Source organism: Aedes albopictus, chromosome 1 (genome assembly GCF_035046485.1).
Source record: "Aedes albopictus strain Foshan chromosome 1, AalbF5, whole genome shotgun sequence".
NCBI lineage: Eukaryota > Metazoa > Arthropoda > Insecta > Diptera > Culicidae > Aedes > Aedes albopictus.
The window spans coordinates 56863786-56891068 of record NC_085136.1 but is presented as its reverse complement, the minus strand read 5'-3'; the positions used below and the strand labels follow the sequence as shown (position 1 = coordinate 56891068).

Here is a 27283-nt window from a genome sequence, read left to right as displayed (position 1 = left end):
TCCTCGGTCGGAGGAATAATTGGTCGTTTACATTACCGATTCGACACGGAAGAGGGAGCGCACCGGAGCCCGGCCCATGGGGCCTGGAGGGACTTTTTCTCTTCGTTGGATCGCGTGGAGTTCTTGCTTCAGTCGGGGTCCCAAACGAACGGAAAAGTGCCCCATCACGTGCTCGCGTAGGGAGAATCGGTGCGAACTGGGCAGCTCCTGAACTGTCATTAGAACCCTTCAAATGCATATTGATTCAACTCCCTCGAGTGGAGCGCTTCAAGCTGTCAGAAATAGTGTCGCTTTCCGATAGGGATGCCACGATTTGACGTCTAGCTTATGTCATTTGACAATTAATCGCTAAAACGAACTGTCAACCGACAAATCAGACGTCAGATTGTGGGATCCCTACCAGAAAGCGAGCATGATTCCAATGGAAGCTGTTTTCCCCAATCTCCCCTATTCATAAGCCCGAAAAGATTTTGCATTCTGTTTCGATTCGAGACCCTGAGTGCGATTTGGTTATCTCTCGCTTCGCTGGCTTTCTTGACTTTCTGGTTTCTTTCGGGAATTAATTAGAAGTGTGTGCTGTGCACTGCAGCGCACTGGAAGGCAGAGAACCGGAGAAACTCGGGCCCAAAGCGTACGGGTCGAAAACAAAAGCTTCCGCCGACGAAGCCGAGGTGTAGCAATAATTGACCTTAATGGAGTTTCCGAAAGACATCGATCATCCCGGGCCGGACCGGCGTGGCCTGCCTTGGCCCGGGAGGATAGGAGGGAGTGAGTATCGTGCAAGCAACAGCGATCGATCGATCGGTATCATCATTATGCATCATCATCATCAGCCGTAGCAGCAGCAGCAGCCAGCTAGCACCTTCGGAGGTGGTACCGAGCTCAAGTTCAAGATCTTTGTTTTGGTTTTTTTCGTGGGATGCATTCCGATGTTTTGGGGTCAGAAGTGCCGGAGTCTACGATTTGGGATGGGTTATGAATGCTGTCAGTTCTGCTGTAACGTTGAACCCTTGAAAATGGGCAATTCAAACAAACTGTAAACAAAACTCGAGGATTTGAACAATAATTCGTGGTTCTGGGCCCGTAATCTGTGAGTAAAGCACAGCCTAAATGAACCTTCAATCCTGTGAATCAATAAAATCAAAGATCGTTCTTATCGATCAACTGTCAAACGATGCAAAACAAAGATTAGACCCCTGCCAGAGAGTAAACTTGATTTCTGGACCCATAACCTGTCAATGCTATCGTGATAACTGCTGACTCTGGCTGATATCTCCACTAGTAACAGCTTGATCTTACCTTAAACTCCACGGTTTGGACAGAAACAGGGCTTTCAATATTGCGGTCAGCGCTTTCGCGCCACTATCAAAGTCGGCCATGCCTTCAATCCCTTTCATTTCATCCCGCACCTCGCCTCGTATCTCTCTCAGATAGAGTTGCTGATCATGGCGATCTGACCGTCGACGTTTACCTTCACCTGGTTTCTTGGTTCTCTTGTTCGTCCGGCGCACTAAACGACGACGAAATTCACCCGAAGAACCAAGGGTGAGCTGGGCGTGCCGCAAATTGCCGAGCTAATGACGGCTAAGAATTTGACTTTGTTCCTCGCATTTCATCCCGCGTCGTCGTTGCCGTCATCTTTTGTGTTGAACCGTTGTTGCCTATCCCGACTCGACTCGACTCGTCATGGATGAGTTTTTTTTTTCTCTCCAGGAAGGTGGCATTCCTGGAATTTCACCCTCGTCGTCGTCGATCGTCGGTCGGACAAAGCTCATGAGAAAATTTACCGAAAAATAATTGCCGATACGCGGCGATTCGGACTCCGCGAGACAGCCGAAAGAAAGGCATTTCCGATTCTAGCGAAATTCAAGTTGCCTGAAATAATTGCCGCACCGCCAACTGCGATCGAGCGATCGAAGGAAATGTGTCATTACGGCAATCGAGGCCTACTGCGCGAAAACGAAGACACCTGTCATCCGTCGTTCGTCGTATGGTAGCGAGTGCACTTTGTCCAATCAAAGATGGCGCGAGCGATCGCTCAAACGCGAACAATTATAACGCTCTCTCTCTGTCTCCGATCGGCCTATAATCAATTTAATTGCTCCGGTTTGAGCGATCGGTCGACGTCCGTCGTTCGGATCCAGTTCCTTGGCCGAGGCCAGAGGTGGCATTATTTCACGCTCGATCGCCTCGGGCGGCCGGTCAACCACCAATCGAGCGTCCGTGTGACATTCAACAAACGAACGTCTCTTTCTAAGCACTTTCCTTCCACAAATTACTTTTCTGTCAGTGGGACCCGGCGACCGGACAAACCTTAGTCAGACATGGATATTATGCCCAGTCAGTGGACGTGAATGTATTGCCAATCGAAGGCAATATTCCCGGACGGGTGGGACCGCCTCGAAACATGCCGAATGATGTGCATTATAATAATGTTATTATTATTATATGATACGGCGAGCGGACGCAGAGCAGTCGAACACAGGAGGCCGGTACACATCAACCTAATCTCTCTTTTTCCTCTCACTTGCATGGCCATGTGCAGGAACTCCACTTCGTTGGATCAGAGTAGCCAGTCGGTCAGTCTCAGAGTCACATGGATTGGTCTCACCCTGATCCCGACTAGGAAGATGTTCCAAAAGGGCATCACAGTAGGCTTTCTCATGTCACAGGTTTGTTTATGTATTTGTTTACATCACACCCGATCTACGCCACTGTCCTTCCGTCAGAGAGCTCACCAGGGAGTCTTTTCTTCTCATATCATCTCATATCCAGCGTTGGCCACTGTCCTTCCATCAGACAGCCTACCAGAGAATCTTTTCTTCTTTTGTCATCGCTTGGCCTACGCCACTGGTCATCCGTCAGACAGGCAACCAGAGAATCTTCTACTCGTTATCTCCCGCCCAACGCCACTGTCCTTCCGTCAGAGAGACTACCAGGGAATGTTTTCTTCTCATCATCTCCCGACCAACGCCGCTGCCTTTCCGCTAGAGAGCTCACCAGGAAGTATTTTCTTCTCATCATCTCCCAACTAACGCTGCTGCCTTTTCATCAGAGAGGCTTACCAGGGAGTCTTTTTCTGCTCTCCATCTCCCAACTAACGCTGCTGTCCTTCTGTTAGAGAGCCTGCCAAAGAATCTTTCCTTCTCGCCTGCTCCCGACCAACGCCACTGCCTTTCCATTAGAGAGACTACCAGAGAATCTATTCTTCTCGTTATCTTTGGACTGACGTCACTGCCCTTTCGTTAGAGAGCCTACCAAGGAATCTTCTTCTCGTTAGCTCCCGGCCTACGCCACTGTCAGAGAGACTACCATAGAACCTTTTCTTGTCATCTCACAGCCTATGCCACTGACCATCCGTCAGAGAGGCTACGAGAGAATGTTTTCTTCTCATCATTCCCCGACCAACTCTGCTGCCTTTACATCAAAGAGCATACCAGGGAATCTTTTCTGTTCACCATCTCCCGACTAACGCTACTGCCCTTCCGTCAGGAAGACTTTCAAAGAATCTTTTCTTCCCATTATCTCCCAGCCTACGCCACTAGTCATCTGTCGGAGAGGCTACCAGGGAATCTTTTCTTCTCATCATCTCCCGACCAACGCCGCTGCTTTTCCGTCAGAGAGATTACCAGAGAATCTTTTCTTCTGATCATCTCCCGACTAACGCCACTCCCCTTCCATCAGAGAGACTACCAGAAAATGTTTTCTTCTCGTCATCTTCCGACTAATGCAACTGCCGTTCCGTCAGAGAGCCTACGAAGGAATTCCTTCTCGTCACTTTCCGACCAACGGCACTGCCTTTCCATCAGAGAGATCATGAGAGACTACCAGAAATCTTTGTTATTACTTATTACCACCTTCTGTATTTTCATTCGATGCAGTATCTTTCATACAAACCTTTGTTAAAGGTGCATCACGAGTGAAAATGCAGCCAAATGTTCCAATCCATGTTGTTTTCTCAAGCAACGATAGGGCACTGCGTGAAATTCTCTCCTTCTCTTTCACTTCTACAGGAATTTTGTAAACAACAAGGCCAAGAAACGTCAAAATCCCATGCAAATTCAAAACAGTGCAGTGCCCTATTGCTTTGTATCGGCTGATCCGTCATCGGACGAAACACTTTCCACCGAGTCTTAAAACAACACTCACCAAACTTAGAGTGACTGGAAGAGAGAGTGGCGTCAATGTCAAAATTGGAACAGCGATCATCTGTCAACTCCATACAAATTCCCGTTCCAAACGAGCAGGAGACCTGTCAAAATTGGAACACGACGCCACTCTCCCTTCCAGTCACTGTAACCAAACTGATAATGTTTCCTGGTGGGTTTGCTCGCAGAATCAGGGTACGAAAAACGGATCACGCCGAAAAACAAACGCTTTGTCCTAAGCGGTGCATGTCGGTAACAAAGGCGCTCCGCAACAAACGCATGTCAAGCGATTAGAGCAATAAAACAAATATCGCTTGCCGTGCGTGTGCCGATATTTCGGCTTTTCTGCTGAAATTTTCGACCCACATCATCGAATTCATGAGCATTTGGACGAAATAAGACTCTTGCCATCCTCAGAGTCGAGTTTCAGTTGTAAAACAATGAGAAAATCACGATGTGAATAGAACGAGACAAATATTCCTACCGTTTTTGTTGTGAACAAACTCGGGAGCGATTTTGTCATTATCTGCTAACGAAAAAACAAAGCGTTGTTGCCGTGCCTTCTTTGTTGCCTATTTTTTGCTTGCGGTGCCATATTTTGCGTACACTGCGCAGAATGCATTGCATGCTCAAATATACCGCATTTAGTTCACCACTGGACTGCGAACTGCGACTTCATAAGTGCGAAAACGTAAATAAAAGTGCGCGATTGAATCAAATCAGGTTGATGGCTTCGGCGCACTATTTCTTCAATCTATGGTGAACAAGTGCTCTGAAGACACCGAGTTGATTTGATGCAATCGCGCACTTTTATTAGCGTTTTCGCACTCGGGAAAACTAGTGCGATAGTCCAGTGGTGAACTAAATGCGCTATAATTTGAGTACAGTCATGACCCGCTGGTTGGGGGCTTAATCAACAGCTTAATAGTTGGGTGGCTTTTTAGTTGGGGCTCCGTTAGTTGAGCTGTCAGCCAACTAAAAAGCACCTGGATGTCATAATTCAATGTCAAACTAAAAATGACAACCAATCTGCAATCCCGAGGGGCGAGCTAATGAGTTTTTGGTTTATTAAACTTTACTGATAATCGAGAAGAATTTCTGTTCCATATTTCTTAAAAAAAACAATATGTGCAATTACCGCGAAACAAATGCAAAACATCGGCATTCTTTATTTTGTCGATCATTGAAAGCGTTTTGTGCTTGCATTTTGGTCCGGGTGGTTTCATAAACATCTATATTTTCACTTCACCGACTAAAAATGGGTGAAAATAATTATTTCTCGCATTAGCCATATACGTATCTTGCAAAACGTGTCAGTTTTGCTCTAAATGTAGAACAAATTGAAAATTTTTACTTTTTACTTCCAACCTATACATGATTAAAAAAAAACAATGCGCACGCCCCTTGTGCTGCTGTCACTTTACCCAACTAGCGAATCGAATTCGTTGGTTGGCTGGAGGTTGTGGTTCAACGAGCGGGTTTCGACTGTATTCTAATCGGAATTGTACTTTACTCGAACTTGAAAAACAAAGAAATAATGAGAAAATTCGAAATAAGTAAAATGGTAAATAGTTCTACTTTGACACTTGAGGTCAACCTTGTGTGACGGAGCTCGACATTTTTCGCACTGGGAATTCAAAAATGTTCCTATCTGACATACACGGTGAAAACAAATCACTCAAACTATGTGTTAGGGACTCAAACTATAAGCTAGGGACGAGACAAAAGACTAAAAAAATAAAAATTATATATTTTCAACTACGGTTAAAACAAACGTCAAAAAATAAGTAAATATGTACTCTTGTATCATATATTGTGGTTTAAGACAAGAATCCAGATAGGACTTTAGGAGCCTATTCATGGTCGCCAGAAGCGTTGCCAGTAATTCTGCACGGAGAAACAAAAGTACCCAAAAGTGAGTTCGATCCACCCAACTTCGAGGTTGCGTGCGGGAAGCCAATTTTGAGTTGATGGAGTTGATGTTGAGGTAGGTAGTTTGCATTTAGGCGTATTCGGCCAAAGTACCTAAAGTCGAAGTTTTTTTACTCAACCGTTAGTTAAATTTACTCAACTTTCGGTTCTGTGTCACTTACTCAATTTTGGCTTCCCGCATCGAACTCTCAAAGTTGGGTTGTTTTGCTATTCACTCTTTGACAACAACAAAGAGAGCGATTGATAGAGGATGCAAAAAAGAACTCAAAAGTGAGTTTAAAAATACTCAAATTAGGGTTTTCTTGTTTTTCAGTGTGCATCTTTTTATCTCTATGAAAGCCCTCTGCACACACCAAACGCTTTCAGCAATATTTTGCTGAATTTTGCCGAGCTGAAGGGTTCAGCAAAATTTTTTGCTGAACTTTCGGCAAAGTTTGCTGAACTTCAGCAAAACGTTACTGGTGATCAGTAGAGTTTACTGATCAAATCAGCAAATTTTGCTGAATTTCAGTAAAATTTTTGCTGAAACCTTAAGCTCGGCAAAATTCAGCAAAATTTTGCTGAAACCCTCAATCGATTTTTGGTATGCAAGAAGCGATCATGCTTCAGTTTTGTCACATCCTCCTAGTCGGGAACTGACAGTATCGTTGCCGTCGAGGCAACCGTTAAAACTGCTGTAGCAGCCCCCAAATGTCCAGAGCATGCATCGCATCGCATCGGATAGGGTGAGAGAGAGCCACCTCCCTCCATCATCGCGCCATCGTCTTCGTTGTGGCCGGCCAGCCAGCACTGCAGCACAAAAGTGCGCGCGGTCCCTTTCATCTTTGCTCAGATCTTTTCCGCTTCGGCTACTTCTGCTTTGCGTTCTTTATCTTAGCCCCCCTCGTGGTTTGGACCCCTCTCTCTTGGCTAAAAGGCTTGGACGAGGTGCCTTCCGGGAGCACTCACCGAACCATTTCATTTATGGTTTCCCTGACACTTTAGTGTGCGGCGAGTCTCTGCAGTATGCATGATCACGAACCTCTCCGGTGTGGTTCGTCAGGCTGGAACCTAGTAGGGAGAATCGGTGCGAAATGATCGACGTCGGTGCTTTAACTCGAAGATCAGTGCAACACAAGGTGCAACACTGCAAAACGTGCAAATCAGAACCTTACAAATGTTTAGTTCATCATACTCGAAACATCAACAATATCGCTTGAATGACAGCAACTCTCAACACTTTGTTGGTTTAAGTACTCAGGGCATCTGACCCCTTCCTTCCCCCAACGAAATAAAGGGGGAGGAATGATTTATACCCGCTCGGTGATCATCGCACAGCGGGCATGCCGTGCGCTCGATCGATCGATCGATATGCATTCAATTCGGAATCGAATCTCGACCGATAGAAATTAACCCGCGCCACAGCATAGCCCAGCACATCTGTCCTATTATTGGAAAATGCCATCTCACTAAATTTCTTTTCCCTCCCCTCTCTTCTTCCGCGCAGATTACATCGCTCCGGCCGGTGATCGACTCGGGCTGCTCCAAGCAGGCCCTGTTCCTGTTCTGTTCGTCGCTGTTCCCGCTGTGTTCGGCCAATGCGCCTCGGCCGGTGCAACCGTGCCGGTCGCTGTGCGAACAGGTCCGCAAGGATTGCTTTAGCGATGCCATCTTCGGCAAACTGTGGCCGGCGTACCTGGACTGCCGGACGTTGCCCCAGCCGGAGAATCACGGGCTGTGCATGCAGGTGAGGATCAAAGAACTTTACAAATGTACTAAGCAGAGAGAAACAAACAGAGAAGATGTCGTTGATCTTGTTAAAAGCCCCAATTGGAGAATTGAAACTAATTTTCACTTACACTGGACAGTTTGATAATTATTTCTTTAGTTTAGAAGAACTGTCAAGTTTAAGTGTCGATCTGTCAAATTTATGTAAAAAATACTTTTAATTCGCCAATTGGCATACCCTTATTAGTTATGCATTTCCACATTGTTCGTCATCGAACACGACTACGCTTTACCGTCTATCCCCGTTGGTTTGAACGACCTTTCATGCAAACCAACGGGGTAAATTTTTAATAGTCTATTTTCCGAAACTTAAAAATGGCTCTCCCAGTCTTGACAAAATTCAAATACAGCTTTTTATTCTAGCTTAAATAGCTGTATTTGAATTTTGTCAAGACAGGAAGAGCCATTTTTAAGCTAAAATATATCACAGTCGAATCCAAAAATAGGTTACGAAACGACAACAGTGCTGATATCGATATTTACAATCACGGGCTACGAAGCGACCTCCTGTCAATTTTTCATTCATGAAATGATTGACCAGCTGATTCGAAACGTCTCGTAAAATGGCTCATTTGAACTTCTGGTAGCCCTGTGAGCATCAAAAAACACACTGCTGGGTAACCTTTTTGCTATTTTGTTTTGATTTTGCATTCCTTTTCACTCCGTTCCATCAGCAGAATGACGTTTGAACTATTTTTAGCTTGAACAATGTGCAGATTAGCGGGGGTCAAATTAAAAAGTGTTCAGATTAGATGCGGTCAATCCAACGGGGGTAGACGGTATAAGGTTTGGTACATTCGTGCCACGAACAGCCCCGAAAATCGTCCGGTGTTGCTTGCACATCTGGCTTCACACTCGGTCCATCCAAATGGTGTCACTTGTGCTGCTGATCCGCATCCTAAGCACCTGTCTGGCCTCGCCCAACTCCTTCATCGGATATATAGCCGATAGTTGATGATGCACTCCCTGGATCATTCGTGGACAGTAACAGGGCGTCAAGGTAGACAGCAATGACGGTATTTGGCTTTCCGTCTGACATCAAGTGTATACGCAAAGATCGTAACTCCGTGTCAAGCTTCCCGTTCCGGACAATGCCATTCAACGCTTTCAACGTCATTCATCGCTCCTTTCGTGGATGCTTCTGATGGTTGTTCAATGGATATCTCTTGGGTCCTCTGGTAAACAAGGTAACGACGGTATCCATATGATGGATCCGTTAATCCAATTGAGCTGCCTTGCGAGCTGTCATAGCTACCAGATACCTAATACTGGCATACCTGACCACAGGAGAGTACGTCTTAATATAGTCGTTGCCGTTTACTTATGAAATCCTCTTAATCGCGAGACTTGCGTCCTGTTGACAGGGTTCAATTTTTGGACGTGGAGGTTATGGAACAGAACAGTGCGCTACCACAACTGCATCTCCTCGAATTCCATAGCCTCTTAAACGTCCTGAGGCTCAGTGGTTGGAGATGGGTCTGTCAAAAACGTTGATGTCGCTGTAACCTACGCCAAGTAGCGCTCGTCTAGGCCCGTGGGCAGTGAGCCCTGGGGATGGCCTTGTTCATATGCTTCGCTAGCCCATACTGCCATACTGCTCGGGATCAAAGGTACAGTCGTTCCATGACGGATATGCAGAAACCGTTCCATCTCCTTGCTCAGAAAGTCGGTGATTTTCACTACGAAGTGTTTTTACCCTCTTCCCGATCTAGTTGTCTATCTAGGCATGGTACTCCATCAAGCAACCAAGTACTAAAGTATCTCAGTGTCCAATTCTATGAAGTACTCATGAACAACATGCTACCGGCATCTTCGATTATTAGTGACAGATGCCATGTATTTCTGGCGATCAACTCCGGCTCCAGCCCGAAAAAAAAAAAACTTGTGAGAAGTGGAAGGTTACTCTTCCATGGTGTCTGTTGCTCTAGCTATCTACCCTGGGAGTCATCCCTCAGCAATTCCTCATAGTTCACATTTTCTTCGACGTTCCGCTGGAAGAGGAATCTTATGACTTGATGGCTGGGAGATCTGGTGCCGATTGTTTGAGGAGCCAACTACAGCCACCACCGGATAGTGATCCAAGCTAAGCTCCTGGTGAACAATCGCCTGGGTGAGGTTCCTGTCCATGTTGATGAGGAATACGTCGATAGTTCTCGGATCTGCCCAATTCCTTGCGAGCATCCGTACTCAGGCCCTTTTACCAGGTCTTGCTGTCGGATGGTGCCGTTGCGGTTTCGTCTAGGATTTCTCCCAAGCTTCGTGCTTGGCGATGAGCTCACCAAGTACAATGAACTGCCCCTGCGACAGAGTCAACTTGATGATATCTTTACGTAGGACCTTTGTTTAGGACAGTTGGTCGCGATGATACTGATTGCTTCCACTTCGACACCTAGACCACAGACAAACAGACGTAACACCTTGAACGATTTTCATGGAAATCCATCGCCCAGTTCACACTATCATCACCTGGGGGAAAAGTTGCACGAATCACTGTGTTGTGCAATATCGTCAATAGAAGGCGTTAGTGTGAAACGTCAAACGCAAAGATAAACGATGCGCGTGCCTCTGGTTGTGAAAGCCACAAATATGAAAATTTAAAATGATCGTTAAAAGCGTGGTCGATGGAAATTTCGCAAATGTTACGTCTGTTTGTCTGTGCCTAGACCTTAGATGACGTCCAGCCCAAAACTCGGCACCAGGCGTCAGTCAGTTGATGTTGTGGCATAAGGCGATAGTGATTTCACTTCCGCTGGAGCCGGTCTGATCAAACATCGCAACTTAGAATCCGGTGATGAAGACGCTTTTGCCACAGAGAACAGACATTTAAGCTCGAACAAAAATACGTCGAAATCGTGTGTAAAGGATTTAAGTATACCTCAACGCCACCAACGGAGACTGCCCCACATATAAAGTCGATTTGACCCCACGATGGCAGTTTTTATCGTTAAAATACACTAGCCCACAAAACGACACGAGCGCCAAACGGATAAAAACGGCGAGCACAGGAAACAAAATTGACAACACAACAATGTAAGTGGTGGAACGCTAGCGCAACGCAACGGGGGCATAACCACATACTTTGATATGACCGTTACATAGTTTTACACAAGGCAGAAGGCAAAGATAGACGTCTGTTCTCTGTGCTTTTGCCTTTATAAGATGCGTCTCAACAACGATGATACCGAACAGCGTCTCGATTTTGTTGAGGTTTGCCATGGTAGTGGAGGCCTTCTCTCGATGCAACAGGTACAGTTGATCTCGGTGCGTTTCTTCCTTATTTTGGCGGTTTAAGTTTCAGGGATTTTGGTTCCTCCATGATTACAGGTGTTTGTCCCCCTGACAAGTCATGAGTGTGGTCCTCCTGGTTCTTGGCTTCCAGGTTAAGGGAAACTGCGTCGTAGTCCACCTAGGTTGAAAAGACGACAGTAGTGCCCTGATTACAGAGCTTAAACAGCGTGTAGATTTGCTGTACGGCCGGCTCAGTCTTGAACACAGTGACTTCCTTTGTGGCCGTGAACAGTGGCGGTTGCTCCACTCTTTCCGCGACGTACTGAAAAAGGAGCGTGGCCAGATCATTGTTGGCCAGCAGTCTGGTGTTGAAGAGGGTGAAGCGTCCTCGACATGGGTTCGTTTCCCTGCCGTGGTAGCGCAGCCCTTCTCCAGATGCACCACGTACCGTTGATCCTGGCGAATTCATGTAAACAATTTGCACCGGCTTAGTGCCGTGGTCTTTAGTTTCTCCATTCCTCCATGAAGGCCGCCAATGACCACTGGTGTCCTGTCCGGAAGTCCTTGGATTAGTACCTTCATCGGTCTGCGCCACACCTCAGGCAGCCGATTTTAGAGCCCTGGCTACAGAGCTTAAACAGTGGGCGAATTTTATGTTTGGTCTGCTCAGCCCTGAAAACAGCGACTTCCTACGTGGCCGCCAATAACGGCGATAGCTTCACCTTTGTGTGCTGTGTCTGTGGCTTCACCCTTTTAGCACAGAGAACAGACGTCTATCTTCGCTTTCTGCCTTGTGTAAAACTTTGTAACGGTCATATTAGAGTATGTGGTTATGCTCCCGTTGCGCGGCGCTAGCGTCCCATCACTTACATTGTTGTGTTGTCAAATTTGTTTCCAGTGCTCGCCGTTTTTGGCCGTTTGGCGCTCATGTCGCTTTGTGGGCTAGTGTATTTTAACGATGAACACTGCCATCGTGAGGTCAAATCGACTTTATAAGTGGGGCAGTCTCCGTTGGTGGCGTTGAGGTACACTTAAATCCTTTACACACGATTTCGACGTATTTTTGTTCGAGCTTAAATGTCTGTTCTCTGTGCTTTTAGGGACTTGCTGACACAGCTACGAAGGTTTGGCCTAGTTGTCTCTTCCTCCGCCAACTACCTTCTTTTGTTGTGGTCGATACTGTTGCGAACCGCCAGGTAGTGGCTATGACCACAGAGAACAGACATTTAAGCTCGAACAAAAATACGTCGAAATCGTGTGTCAAGGATTTAAGTATACCTCAACGCCACCAACGGAGACTGCCCCACATATAAAGTCGATTTGACCCCACGATGGCAGTGTTCATCGTTAAAATACACTAGCCCACAAAACGACACGAGCGCCAAACGGATAAAAACGGCGAGCACAGGAAACAAAATTGACAACACAACAATGTAAGTGGTGGAACGCTAGCGCAACGCAACGGGGGCATAACCACATACTTTGATATGACCGTTACATAGTTTTACACAAGGCAGAAGGCAAAGATAGACGTCTGTTCTCTGTGCTATGACTGTAGGCAACATCAACCCTCGTCCAACTACTTGCCAGGCCAGGATTATAAAAAGTGGTGTCCAGTCCATCGACTCCGGTCCGTTCCACCACGCGCGTGAACTGCTCTGTCTACCTTCGAGGAGATGCATAGCAGCTGCAGAAGAAGACTCCGTTAACCCGTCCTCTACCGTTTTCGGTGTGTACATGTTATGGGTATGCTGAAATGGCAATATCCGTCTCTTATTCTGCGACTTCCTGACACAGCGCAGTTACTAGGCTGCGTTACAGTGGTTCAGGTTTTGCTACGTTACCTGCTCTGCGATTTATCAACCGGAGCCTTTTTTGAAGGTCTTCCGTCACACTTCGAGCCTTCCATTGGGTGTTTGCGGTTCTCGGATTTCTCGGTACAGATCAAAAACTTGGGAGGTTCCATGTAGTCTTGCCCGTTGTGGACTTTGCCTCTTCATCACCTGCAAAACTTGATCCTGTCTGGGGCGTTGCAAGACTTGTGTCTCAGCTCGAAGCATCTACAGCAAGCGTCTGGCGGCTGGTAGATGCTCAACGAGCACACCGTTCAACCCACTTTGACACTCTCTACCTTCACAGATGCGTTGGTGTCCATTACTGGTAGCCGAATTAAGGCCACCTGTGGCCTTAAAAGGTCTTTCCGCAACCTAAAGATCGCGACGGTCTTCTGCACCTCCCACTGACTGTTGTTGCAGAGCGGTATCGAACTCTTTTCTCTATTGCGCCTGATACTGCGTACGCAGGCTTCCAGATTCGTAAGCTTAGTGTCGCTCCTTATCGCTTGCAGGTACTCAAAGAATTTGGACTCGTTGGTCTTGATGATGAGAGCGTAGCTCTTCTCCCTCTAGCTGACAACTGCTCTACCTCCTTCATCTTACACCGGTCATCTAGAGTCCAAGGGGCGTCTTCCCTCATGCTAGGGATGTATTTACTGAGGACTCACAAAGTCGCAACCCCAGGTCAACCCACATTTTGTTCCGAGATTACTACACTCGTGACCTTGCAAGTGCCGTCGACTAGCCCGTCTGCTTCATGAGATCTGCTTAGACTCAGCTGCTGCCACCGTTGTTGCTATGAGCTTTATCATGGTCTGGTATCGACGCTAGTACCAACTACCTCTGCGTCAGCCAGCTCGGCTCAAGGTTTTTGCTGATGTTACTCTAAAAGGACGCAAAGTCGATGATCACTTCCAGCTGTTGTACAGCCGCTTCCATTGCAGGAAGTTCTTCTCGGTTATTGTTGACAGCCCTCACTAACTACGGTCTATCTATTACCACAGAGAACAGACGTCTATCTTTGCCTTCTGCCTTGTGTAAAACTATGTAACGGTCATATCAAAGTATGTGGTTGTTATGCCCCCGTTGCGTTGCGCTAGCGTTCCACCACTTACATTGTTGTGTTGTCAATTTTGTTTCCTGTGCTCGCCGTTTTTATCCGTTTGGCGCTCGTGTCGTTTTGTGGGCTAGTGTATTTTAACGATGAACACTGCCATCGTGGGGTCAAATCGACTTTATATGTGGGGCAGTCTCCGTTGGTGGCGTTGAGGTATACTTAAATCCTTTACACACGATTTCGACGTATTTTTGTTCGAGCTTAAATGTCTGTTCTCTGTGGTATTTATCTCGTAAAAATAGTTATGCTTCTCAAGAAGTAATTAATTTGGGATTTTCCTCTCAAGCATTACCTGCCCCTGTGCCATTCATCTCGCGAAGAAGAGGGTGGCAATAAGCTCCTCTTCTTCACTTTTATCTTGCTTCTCCGCTGAAGAGTCTTCTTCAGAGAATAAGAGAAGAATGACAAACGTCCGCGCAAATAATCGAGAAGTGGTCGTGCCGATGCCGGTGACCTGGCGGCAGCCAGCAGTGCTGGTAATTATCATTTGTTTGATGGCAGCGGCCGGCGACAGCGACGGCGGTGCGCTTCAAAATCATGTAGGCAAAGACACGGGACGGCGGCGGACAGCAGCAGCAGGTTCGTGTGTCATGTGATCGTCTCGTCGGTTTCTTCTTCGCTTGATCTGGTACCTCCAAAAGCCACGAGAAAAGAGCCACGTTTAATCGGGCACCGGATCGAAGGAAGATAAACTGCCGGTATAAAATTGCTTTATCAAAAAAGAGGCTTTTAAGCGGGTTTCCTTCTTTTGACTGCGCTCATCATCATTGTTCGTTCGTTCGTACGATCGCCGCGCATTGCACTCCGCGTTTCCTTCCTCAATTCACGCGAGGGCATCAATTTGGGCGCTGCTGCTGGCCGTGTGCATTAAGTCCCGAACCCCAGTCCCTCTCGAGGGAACAGACGTGGAGGGGAAATACTTTCTGATAACTATTTTTTAAAATGATACGCGCCTAATAATTAGAAGCGCGATACGGTCTGGGCCCATAACTTCCTCCTACGAGATTGCGCCGTGCGAGACGGGGAAACCCTCGCCCACCGTCCGAAACAGAAATTAAGTAAAAACTCTCGGATGCGAATGTGCCGAATTACAGTTTTTAGCGCGGGGCTTAATTATAACTCACGAACCTCCCCGGTCAAGCTCGGGTTTTGGTGCGATTCAGCTGATGCGTGCCTAGGCGAAGTATCCGCTCTCGGCGAAGAAGGCAATGGCAAGTGAGAGCCGAGGACGGCCGCGGCGTGGTTCTAAAATTTCTACTGCGCAAATTCTGGACCCCAGCGCTAGCGCAGTTGAGTCGGCCAGAATCGGCACCTTTTCCAGGAAGTCGACCCTTAAGCAGTCTTGATCGCATTAATATCTACTATCGTTGGTTGTTTGGGATGGGGAGCCGGCGAGAGGTCGGTAATTAGTAGTTGCGAGTTGCTGCCGATCGACGAACGAGCGAGGGGTGATCGAGGCTAGGATCGAGATATGGTATTCTTACCCATGTGTTTTCTCTTTCGTTTTGAGTTGCATTATTTGTTGTCTGTTTCTCGAGACCCTATTGAAATCTAGATCCAGTATGTAAATTAAATCTCCTTTTATGACATTGCTAATATTTGGCTCTACTAACTGAGACTGTGTAGTGATGACGATGAGTTTGCCAGAGAGTTAACCATTTCGTCGGGAAATCCTTGACGATGAGCTTCTGAGGACCTGAACCTTCTTCGTTCTCTCGCAGAACACAAGTTCCTGCACCACAGCCCGGTACTTTTCACGAATGAACTCAATTTCTTCACTCCCGATCGAGTTTCCGATGATGCAGTAAACAACCTTTCTGTAAACACTCTCCTTCCATGGCAGTTTTCACAATTTGTAGCTTTTCATGTCGAAATAATTCACAAGACTGATTTATTAGTTCTGTTTACCTGCCCTTTACCCTGCGTCTCCATGACAACCCCGTTACTCTTTCTTTCAACTTCTACACGGTTGTTTGCGGAAACCCATTAATGGGTGAAAAAACACCCATTTTCCGTAGAAGTGCCTCTCCCCATTTAATGGGTAAAGGCCGTTTACCCAATAATTGGTAAATACGGTTTATGTCAAAAGATGGGTATTTATTTACCCATTCTAAAAACGCGGTATGATAGAAAAAATGGGTAAAAATTCACCCATTTTTGTGAATGTTGCAATAAAAAATTGCTTTGAATTTTAACAACGATAATAATGATGAACAATATTAAAAAAATACACCAGTTTCAATTTGTTTTTATTGATATCACCATCTGAATTATATAAAATGTTACAAGTTTCGCTAAAATCATATTCATTATTCCGGTTCACTAGCAGAAGGTTCAACATGCTCCTGCTCAGCCAGCAGCAGCCTCCCTCCTGCCCTCGCTCCTGCCTTCAATTCGGCTTTTTCGCCGGATCTCGTACCCAGGCTCGTACCATTCAATCATTCTGGATGGGTTTCGGTCCATGGTGTTATCGGATGCATAGATATTTCATAATCGTAGAAATACGGCGTAATGCCGTTCCAGTAGCCGTGAAGTTAGCTTCGAGGTTAGCTTCTCCGGTAGTGGCGCTACATTTCAAAGGAAAGAAAGATATTTATAACACTTTAGGCCCTAAGCAAATAATTATTTTGATTTCCAGATACTCACCATTGATATTTCTGTAATTTATGTCCTAATGTCTGACATTCACAGAGTCTTCTGGGGAATTCTTTGAAAAATATAATATTTTGCTCCACCAACAGACTAGATTCTCTGAGAACTATTTTTTCACCCATTAAAGAGTAAAAAAACACCCATTCGTGAGCTGAATGAAGAAGATAAAAATGGGTATTTTTTCACCCTTTTTATTTTAATGAATTTATGCATTTTTTGACAGATACGGAAGGTCCTCAATAATGGGTGTTTTTTTACCCATCAATGGGTTTTCACAAACAACCGTGTACCTGTTCTCACACTTTTCAGTACCTCTTCTATTCTCTACAACGTGACAAAACGAACGATTTCTTCATTCTATCTACTTATTACACCTGATCTTCATGAGTTCAATAAAATTACGTGAAAAAGCAAACAAATTAAAAGATTATCAAAACAAACACAGTGGTGGTTTATGTTGCAAACTCAAATACCATAATAACATGGGTGACATAAAACACACCACTTGAAAAATAGTCAGATGTGGCAAAAATGCACACAACAAATAATGTACACAAAGTTGTAACCACAGTATACACTGTAATGAAAGTTGTTCTAAAATCTACTTTCCTTTGTCTTTCAATTCCAGGTTCCGCCGGAAGCCTCCGGGAGTGTTGAAAAGAACCACAGCCACCCAACGCCACCTGCCTCGGCCGTTCCCGTCAAACCCTGGTCCATCTTCAACCTCCCGCAGCAGCTGCAGCACCTGCCCGTTCGTCAGCACCCGAACTCGCTGCTCGAACCCGGTGCAACCCGGCCGTCTTCCGGTCATCATTCCACCCCACCAGTCACCTGCCCGGCCAACTACACCCTCGAGTACGACCAATGCGTTCCCAAGTGCGGATCGTCGATCGATGCCATGTACAACGCCCGCCAGAAGGAAACCATCGAGTTCTGGACCCTGATCCTATCGGCGGCCTGCTTCATCTTCACCCTTATGTCCCTCGTCACGTTCTGGACCAAGGCCACCAAGTTCGAGTACCCCGATCGACCGCTCCTCTTCATGACCCTCTGCTACAACCTGATGGGCCTGTGCTACCTCGAACGGACCATCCTGCATAACCCACGCAAGGAGCTGATCGACCTGCTGGAGTTTCGCCAGGACTGCAACATAACCTCCCAATGCCTGGCCTACTACATCATCAAGAACTACCTGCTCATCAGCGCCACCACCTGGTGGCTGATCTTCGGCGTCTGTTGGTACCTCAGCACTGCCAAGCAATGGTCCTGCGAAGCTCTGGAGAAAAAATCCGGTCTCTTCCACGTGATGGCTTGGGTCGTACCCTTCGCCTCACCCATCAGCGCCCTCCTCCGAGGCAACATCCAGAAGTTCGAGCTCACTAACTTCTGCACAGCCAAGGGCTTCACCGAAATCCCAGCCCTCATCCTCCTCCTTGCGGGCGCCACCCTGATCCTCCTCGCTCTGATCGCCCTCAAACGCCTCAAATCCACCTGGAATCAGAGCGAAACGCTCTCCAAAGTGTTCATTCGGGTCCTCCTGTTCGCCATCATCTACCTGATCCCCGCCTTATCCGCCATCATCTGTACCTTCTTCGAGCGCATCGAAAACCCCATCGAACCGTGCCCCTCCGGATCAACCTGCCCCGCACCCCAGAAATTCTCCCTCCTCCCAACCCTGCTCAAGCTGATCCTCACCCTGATCGGTGGTTCCACCACAGGCATCTGGCTGTGGACCAAGCACACCTCGGACCTGTCCAAGAAAGTCAGCGGCAACAACTCGACGAACGGATCGCTCAAGTCCGTCCCACTGCTCAAGGTGAACCACCCACCAGCGTCCGTGGTGGGCCTCGGAAGCCCTTACCGGAGCACGACCAGTGCCATCGGGGGCGGCGGTTCCACCGGATCCGGCCACCCGAGCTCCAACTCCAAGAAGTACCTGTACAACTCGGCGTACAGTACCGGTGCCGGAAGTCACCGGAGCGGGTCCAACGGAGGGTACATGCCGGTGCGGATACACCGCAGCCTGAGGGGGACTTCTTCGAGCGGAAGGGGAACCACTGCGTCCATCATCACGAGGATTTGAGACCGAGATGGCGGGGAATTGCCGGGTCTAGAGGTGAAAGCTTTAATTGGAAGGGTCTAAAATGGTAAACGCAAACGAGCATACATTTTATTTACTGTGATATAGGTTTAGTAAGATAGTTTTAGAAGAAGGAAATCATTGTTGGTTCGGTGATTTGTATTACAAAAGCAGAGATGCGACAATAGTGAGATAAAACATTGTTGAAATGTATTTATTTACTGTGTAAATGCGAAATTCGATAGATATTAGTGCAAAATTTTGGAACAGAAGCTTGGAAAGTACTTTTCAAGGTATTGTACAGATGAATACGGCTTATAATGCTAATATAGAGCTGTTGTAGCTGTTATTTCAGGTCTTTTCACTACCACCATCTGGTGGGCAGCTAAGTCGACTACAACATTTACAATAGATGGCGGTAGTGTGCAGCATCAAAGGCATTTTCTGTTTATGTATAAACAGTGAATGCACTACGACCACCACTGCATAACTCAGTGGTGATAAGTGTTGACCAGAACCTTCATAGCATTGTAAATTTGCGCTTAAATTGTATAACAAATCAAATCGGTATTATTTTATAGAAGGAAAGAGTTAGAAAACATAGCTGGCGAAAATTATTGTTTGTATATTTATAAATAGCTTAACCCCATTTAAAAGTGAAAATAATAATTCGTTTAAAAATAATGGATTGCAAAACTGTTTTGAATATCACAACTCCTTGGTACATTAGTGGTTTAACACGGTTTAACATCAGAGTTGTGGTAACTGTATGACTAAAATATTCTTTAGGTGTGATTGGACGTTGATTCGATTTGGATTGGATTTGGATTGGATTTGGATTGAATTTGGATTGAATTTGGATGAGATTTGAATTGAATTTGGATTGGATTTGGATTGGATTTGGATTGGATTTGGATTGGATTTGGATTGGATTTGGATTGGATTTGGATTGGATTTGGATTGGATTTGGATTGGATTTGGATTGGATTTGGATTGGATTTGGATTGGATTTGGATTGGATTTGGATTGTATTTGGATTGGATTTGGATTGGATTTGGATTGGATTTGGATTGGATATGGATTGGATTTGGATTGGATTTGGATTGGATTTGGATTGGATTTGGATTGGATTTGGATTGGATTTGGATTGGATTTGGATTGGATTTGAATTGAATTTCGATTGGATTTGGATTGGATTTGGATTTGGATTTGGATTGGATTTGGATTGGATTTGGATTGGATTTGGATTGGATTTGGATTGGATTTGGATTGGATTTGGATTGGATTTGGATTGGATTTGGATTGGATTTGGATTGGATTTGGATTGGATTTGGATTGGATTTGGATTGGATTTGGATTGGATTTGGATTGGATTTGGATTGGATTTGGATTGGAATTGGATTGGATTTGGATTGGATTTGGATTGGATTTGGATTGGATTTGGATTGGATTTGGATTGGATTTGGATTGGATTTGGGTTGGATTTGGATTGGATTTGGATTTGATTTGGATTGGATTTGGATTGAATTTTGATTGAATCACAGAGAACAGACATGTAAGCAAGCTCGAATTGGATTTGGATTGGATTTGGATTGGATTTGGATCGGATTTGGATTGGATTTGGACTGGATTTGGATTGGATTTGGATTGGATTTGGATTGGATTTGGATTGGATTTGGATTGGATTTGGATTGGATTTGGATTGGATTTGGATTGGATTGGATTTGGATTGGATTTGGATTGGATTTGGATTTGGATTGGATTTGGATTGGATTTGGATTGGATTTGGATTGGATTTGGATTGGATTTGGATTGGATTTGAATTGGATTTGGATTGGATTTGGATTGGATTTGGATTGGATTTGGATTGGATTTGGATTGGATTTGGATTGGATTTGGATTGGATTTGCTTTGAATTTGGATTGGATTTAAATTGGATTTGAATTGGATTTGGATTGGATTTGGATTGGATTTGGATTGGATTTGGATTGGATTTGGATTGGATTTGGATTGGATTTGATTTGATTTGGATTGAATTTGGATTGGATTGGATTTGAATTGGATATGAATTTGATTTGGATTGGATTTGGATTGGATTTGTATTGGATTTGGATTGGATTTGGCTTGGATTTGGATTGGATTTGGATTGGATTTGAATTGGATTTGCATTGGATTTGGATTGGATTTGGATTGGATTTTTATTAGATTTGGATTGGATTTGGCTAAGACTTGGTTTGGATTTGAATTGGATTTGGATTGGATTTTGATTGGATTTGTATTGGATTTGGATTGGAGTTGGATTGGATTTGGATTGGATTTGAATTGGACTTGAATTGCATTTGGATTGGATTGGATTTGGATTAGATTTGGATTGGATTTGGATTGGATTTGGATTGGATTTGGATTGGATTTGGATTGGATTTGAATTGGATTTGAATTTGATTTGGATTGGATTTGGATTGGATTTGTATTGGATTTGGATTGGAGTTGGCTTGGATTTGGATTGGATTTGGATTGGACTTGAATTGCATTTGGATTGGATTGGATTTGGATTAGATTTGGATTGGATTTGGATTGGATTTGGATTGGATTTGGATTGGATTTGGATTGGATTTGGATTGGATTTGGATTGGATTTGGATTGGATTTGGATTGGATTTGGATTGGATTTGGATTGGATTTGGATTGGATTTGGATTGGATTGGATTTGGATTGGATTTGGATTGGATTTGGATTGGATTTGGATTGGATTTGGATTGGATTTGGATTGGATTTGGATTGGATTTGGATTGGATTTGGATTGGATTTGGATTGGATTTGGATTGGATTTGGATTGGATTTGGATTGGATTTGGATTGGATTTGGATTGGATTTGGATTGGATTTGGATTGGATTTGGATTGGATTTGGATTGGATTTGGATTGGATTTGGATTGGATTTGGATTGGATTTGGATTGGATTTGGATTGGATTTGGATTGGAGTTGGCTTGGATTTGGATTGGATTTGGATTGGACTTGAATTGCATTTGGATTGGATTGGATTTGGATTAGATTTGGATTGGATTTGGATTGGATTTGAATTGGATTTGAATTTGATTTGGATTGGATTTGAATTTGATTTGGATTGGATTTGGATTGGATTTGGATTGGATTTGGATTGGATTTGGATTGGATTTGGATTGGATTTGGATTGGATTTGGATTGGATTTGGAGTGGATTTGGATTGGATTTGAATTGGATTTGGATTGGATTTGGATTGGATTTGGATTGGATTTGGATTGGATTTGGATTGGATTTGATTTGATTTGGATTGAATTTGGATTGGATTGGATTTGAATTGGATATGAATTTGATTTGGTTGGATTTGGATTGGATTTGTATTGGATTTGGATTGGATTTGGCTTGGATTTGGATTGGATTTGGATTGGATTTGAATTGGATTTGCATTGGATTTGGATTGGATTTGGATTGGATTTTTATTAGATTTGGATTGGATTTGGCTAAGACTTGGTTTGGATTTGAATTGGATTTGGATTGGATTTTGATTGGATTTGTATTGGATTTGGATTGGAGTTGGATTGGATTTGGATTGGATTTGAATTGGACTTGAATTGCATTTGGATTGGATTGGATTTGGATTAGATTTGGATTGGATTTGGATTGGATTTGGATTGGATTTGGATTGGATTTGGATTGGATTTGAATTGGATTTGAATTTGATTTGGATTGGATTTGGATTGGATTTGTATTGGATTTGGATTGGAGTTAGCTTGGATTTGGATTGGATTTGGATTGGACTTGAATTGCATTTGGATTGGATTGGATTTGGATTAGATTTGGATTGGATTTGGATTGGATTTGGATTGGATTTGGATTGGATTTGGATTGGATTTGGATTGGATTTGGATTGGATTTGGATTGGATTTGGATTGGATTTGGATTGGATTTGGATTGGATTTGGATTGGATTTGGATTGGATTTGGATTGGATTTGGATTGGATTTGGATTGGATTTGGATTGGATTTGGATTGGATTGGATTTGGATTGGATTTGGATTGGATTTGGATTGGATTTGGATTGGATTTGGATTGGATTTGGATTGGATTTGGATTGGATTTGGATTGGATTTGGATTGGATTTGGATTGGATTTGGATTGGATTTGGATTGGATTTGGATTGGATTTGGATTGGATTTGGATTGGATTTGGATTGGATTTGGATTGGATTTGGATTGGATTTGGATTGGATTTGGATTGGATTTGGATTGGATTTGGATTGGATTTGGATTGGATTTGGATTGGATTTGGATTGGATTTGAATTGGATTTGAATTTGATTTGGATTGGATTTGGATTGGATTTGGATTGGATTTGGATTGGATTTGGATTGGATTTGGATTGGATTTGGATTGGATTTGGATTGGATTTGGATTGGATTTGGATTGGATTTGGATTGGATTTGGATTGGAGTTGGCTTGGATTTGGATTGGATTTGGATTGGACTTGAATTGCATTTGGATTGGATTGGATTTGGATTAGATTTGGATTGGATTTGGATTGGATTTGAATTGGATTTGAATTTGATTTGGATTGGATTTGGATTGGATTTGTATTGGATTTGGATTGGAGTTGGCTTGGATTTGGATTGGATTTGGATTGGACTTGAATTGCATTTGGATTGGATTGGATTTGGATTGGATTTGGATTGGATTTGGATTGGATTTGGATTGGATTTGTATTGGATTTGGATTGGAGTTGGCTTGGATTTGGATTGGATTTGGATTGGACTTGAATTGCATTTGGATTGGATTGGATTTGGATTGGATTTGGATTGGATTTGGATTGGATTTGGATTGGATTTGGATTGGATTTGGATTGGAGTTGGCTTGGATTTGGATTGGATTTGGATTGGACTTGAATTGCATTTGGATTGGATTGGATTTGGATTAGATTTGGATTGGATTTGGATTGGATTTGAATTGGATTTGAATTTGATTTGGATTGGATTTGGATTGGATTTGGATTGGATTTGGATTGGATTTGGATTGGATTTGGATTGGATTTGGATTGGATTTGGATTGGATTTGGATTGGATTTGGATTGGATTTGGATTGGAGTTGGCTTGGATTTGGATTGGATTTGGATTGGACTTGAATTGCATTTGGATTGGATTGGATTTGGATTAGATTTGGATTGGATTTGGATTGGATTTGAATTGGATTTGAATTTGATTTGGATTGGATTTGGATTGGATTTGTATTGGATTTGGATTGGAGTTGGCTTGGATTTGGATTGGATTTGGATTGGACTTGAATTGCATTTGGATTGGATTGGATTTGGATTAGATTTGGATTGGATTTGGATTGGATTTGGATTGGATTTGGATTGGATTTGGATTGGATTTGGATTGGATTTGGATTGGATTTGGATTGGATTTGGATTGGATTTGGATTGGATTTGGATTGGATTTGGATTGGATTTGGATTGGATTTGGATTGGATTGGATTTGGATTGGATTTGGATTGGATTTGGATTGGATTTGGATTGGATTTGGATTGGATTTGGATTGGATTTGGATTGGATTTGGATTGGATTTGGATTGGATTTGGATTGGATTTGGATTGGATTTGGATTGGATTTGGGTTGGATTTGGATTGGATTTGGATTGGATTTGGATTGGATTTGGATTGGATTTGGATTGGATATGAATTGAATTTCGATTGGATTTGGATTGGATTTGGATTTGGATTGGATTTGGATTGGATTTGGATTGGATTTGGATTGGATTTGGATTGGATTTGGATTGGATTTGGATTGGATTTGGATTGGATTTGGATTGGATTTGGATTGGATTTGGATTGGATTTGGATTGGATTTGGATTGGATTTGGATTGGATTTGGATTGGATTTGGATTGGATTTGGATTGGATTTGGATTGGATTTGGATTGGATTTGGATTGGATTTGGATTGGATTTGGATTGGATTTGGATTGGATTTGGATTGGATTTGGATTGGAATTGGATTGGATTTGGATTGGATTTGGATTGGATTTGGATTGGATTTGGATTGGATTTGGATTGGATTTGGATTGGATTTGGATTGGATTTGGGTTGGATTTGGATTGGATTTGGATTGGATTTGGATTTGATTTGGATTGGATTTGGATTGGATTTGGATTGAATCACAGAGAACAGACATGTAAGCAAGCTCGAATTGGATTTGGATTGGATTTGGATTGGATTTGGATCGGATTTGGATTGGATTTGGACTGGATTTGGATTGGATTTGGATTGGATTTGGATTGGATTTGGATTGGATTTGGATTGGATTTGGATTGGATTTGGATTGGATTTGGATTGGATTGGATTTGGATTGGATTTGGATTGGATTTGGATTTGGATTGGATTTGGATTGGATTTGGATTGGATTTGGATTGGATTTGGATTGGATTTGGATTGGATTTGGATTGGATTTGGATTGGATTTGGATTGGATTTGGATTGGATTTGGATTGGATTTGGATTGGATTTGGATTGGATTTGGATTGGATTTGCTTTGAATTTGGATTGGATTTAAATTGGATTTGAATTGGATTTGAATTGGATTTGGATTGGATTTGGATTGGATTTGGATTGGATTTGGATTGGATTTGGATTGAATTTTGATTTGATTTGGATTGAATTTGGATTGGATTGGATTTGAATTGGATATGAATTTGATTTGGATTGGATTTGGATTGGATTTGTATTGGATTTGGATTGGATTTGGCTTGGATTTGGATTGGATTTGGATTGGATTTGAATTGGATTTGCATTGGATTTGGATTGGATTTGGATTGGATTTTTATTAGATTTGGATTGGATTTGGCTAAGACTTGGTTTGGATTTGAATTGGATTTGGATTGGATTTTGATTGGATTTGTATTGGATTTGGATTGGAGTTGGATTGGATTTGGATTGGATTTGAATTGGACTTGAATTGCATTTGGATTGGATTGGATTTGGATTAGATTTGGATTGGATTTGGATTGGATTTGGATTGGATTTGGATTGGATTTGGATTGGATTTGGATTGGATTTGGATTGGATTTGAATTGGATTTGAATTTGATTTGGATTGGATTTGGATTGGATTTGTATTGGATTTGGATTGGAGTTGGCTTGGATTTGGATTGGATTTGGATTGGACTTGAATTGCATTTGGATTGGATTGGATTTGGATTAGATTTGGATTGGATTTGGATTGGATTTGGATTGGATTTGGATTGGATTTGGATTGGATTTGGATTTGATTTGGATTGGATTTGGATTGGATTTGGATTGGATTTGGATTGGATTTGGATTGGATTTGGATTGGATTTGGATTGGATTTGGATTGGATTTGGATTGGATTTGGATTGGATTTGGATTGGATTTGGATTGGATTTGGATTGGATTTGGATTGGATTTGGATTGGATTTGGATTAGATTGGATTTAGATTGGATTTGGATTTGGTTTGGATTTGGATTTGGATTGGATTTGGATTGGATTTGGATTGGATTTGGATTGGATTTGGATTGGATTTGGATTGGATTTGGATTTGATTTGGATTGGATTTGGATTGGATTTGGATTGGATTTGGATTGGATTTGGATTGGATTTGGATTGGATTTGGATTGGATTTGGATTGGATTTGGATTGGATTTGGATTGGATTTGGATTGGATTTGGATTGGATTTGGATTGGATTTGGATTGGATTTGGATTGGATTTGGATTGGATTTGGATTGGATTTGGATTGGATTTGGATTGGATTTGGATTGGATTTGGATTGGATTTGGATTGGATTTGGATTGGATTTGGATTGGATTTGGATTGGATTTGGGTTGGATTGGATTTGGATTGAATTTGGATTGGATTTGGATTTGATTTGGATTGGATTTGGATTGGATTTGGATTGGATTTGGATTGGATTTGGATTGGATTTGGATTGGATTTGGATTGGATTTGGATTGGATTTGGATTGGATTTGGATTGGATTTGGATTGGATTGGATTTAGATTGGATTTGGATTTGGTTTGGATTTGGATTTGGATTTGGATTGGATTTGGATTGGATTTGGATTGGATTTGGATTGGATTTGGATTGGATTTGGATTGGATTTGGATTGGATTTGGATTGGATTTGGATTGGATTTGGATTGGATTTGGATTGGATTTGGATTGGATTTGGATTGGATTTGGATTGGATTTGGATTGGATTTGGATTGGATTTGGATTGGATTTGGATTGGATTTGGATTGGATTTGGATTGGATTTGGATTGGATTTGGATTGGATTTGGATTGGATTTGGATTGGATTTGGATTGGATTTGAATTGGATTGGATTTGGATTGGATTGGATTTGGATTGAATTTGGATTGGATTTGGATTTGATTTGGATTGGATTTGGATTGGATTTGGATTGGATTTGGATTGGATTTGGATTGGATTTGGATTGGATTTGGATTGGATTTGGATTGGATTTGGATTGGATTTGGATTGGATTTGG

General features: G+C 43.3%; 1 protein-coding gene across 1 annotated transcript in view; it reads left to right on the top strand.

Annotated features, from left to right (window-relative positions):
- Positions 1–19443, top strand: part of LOC109427511 (frizzled-3) — a 46291-nt gene extending 26848 nt beyond the window's left edge. The window contains exons 2-3 of the mRNA XM_019703065.3: positions 7567–7806; positions 17308–19443. Of these exons, the coding sequence (XP_019558610.3) occupies positions 7567–7806; positions 17308–18762 (1695 nt within the window). The 3' untranslated portion in view covers positions 18763–19443. The remainder of the gene's footprint in view (positions 1–7566; positions 7807–17307) is intronic.
- Positions 19444–27283: the final 7840 nt, after the last annotated feature.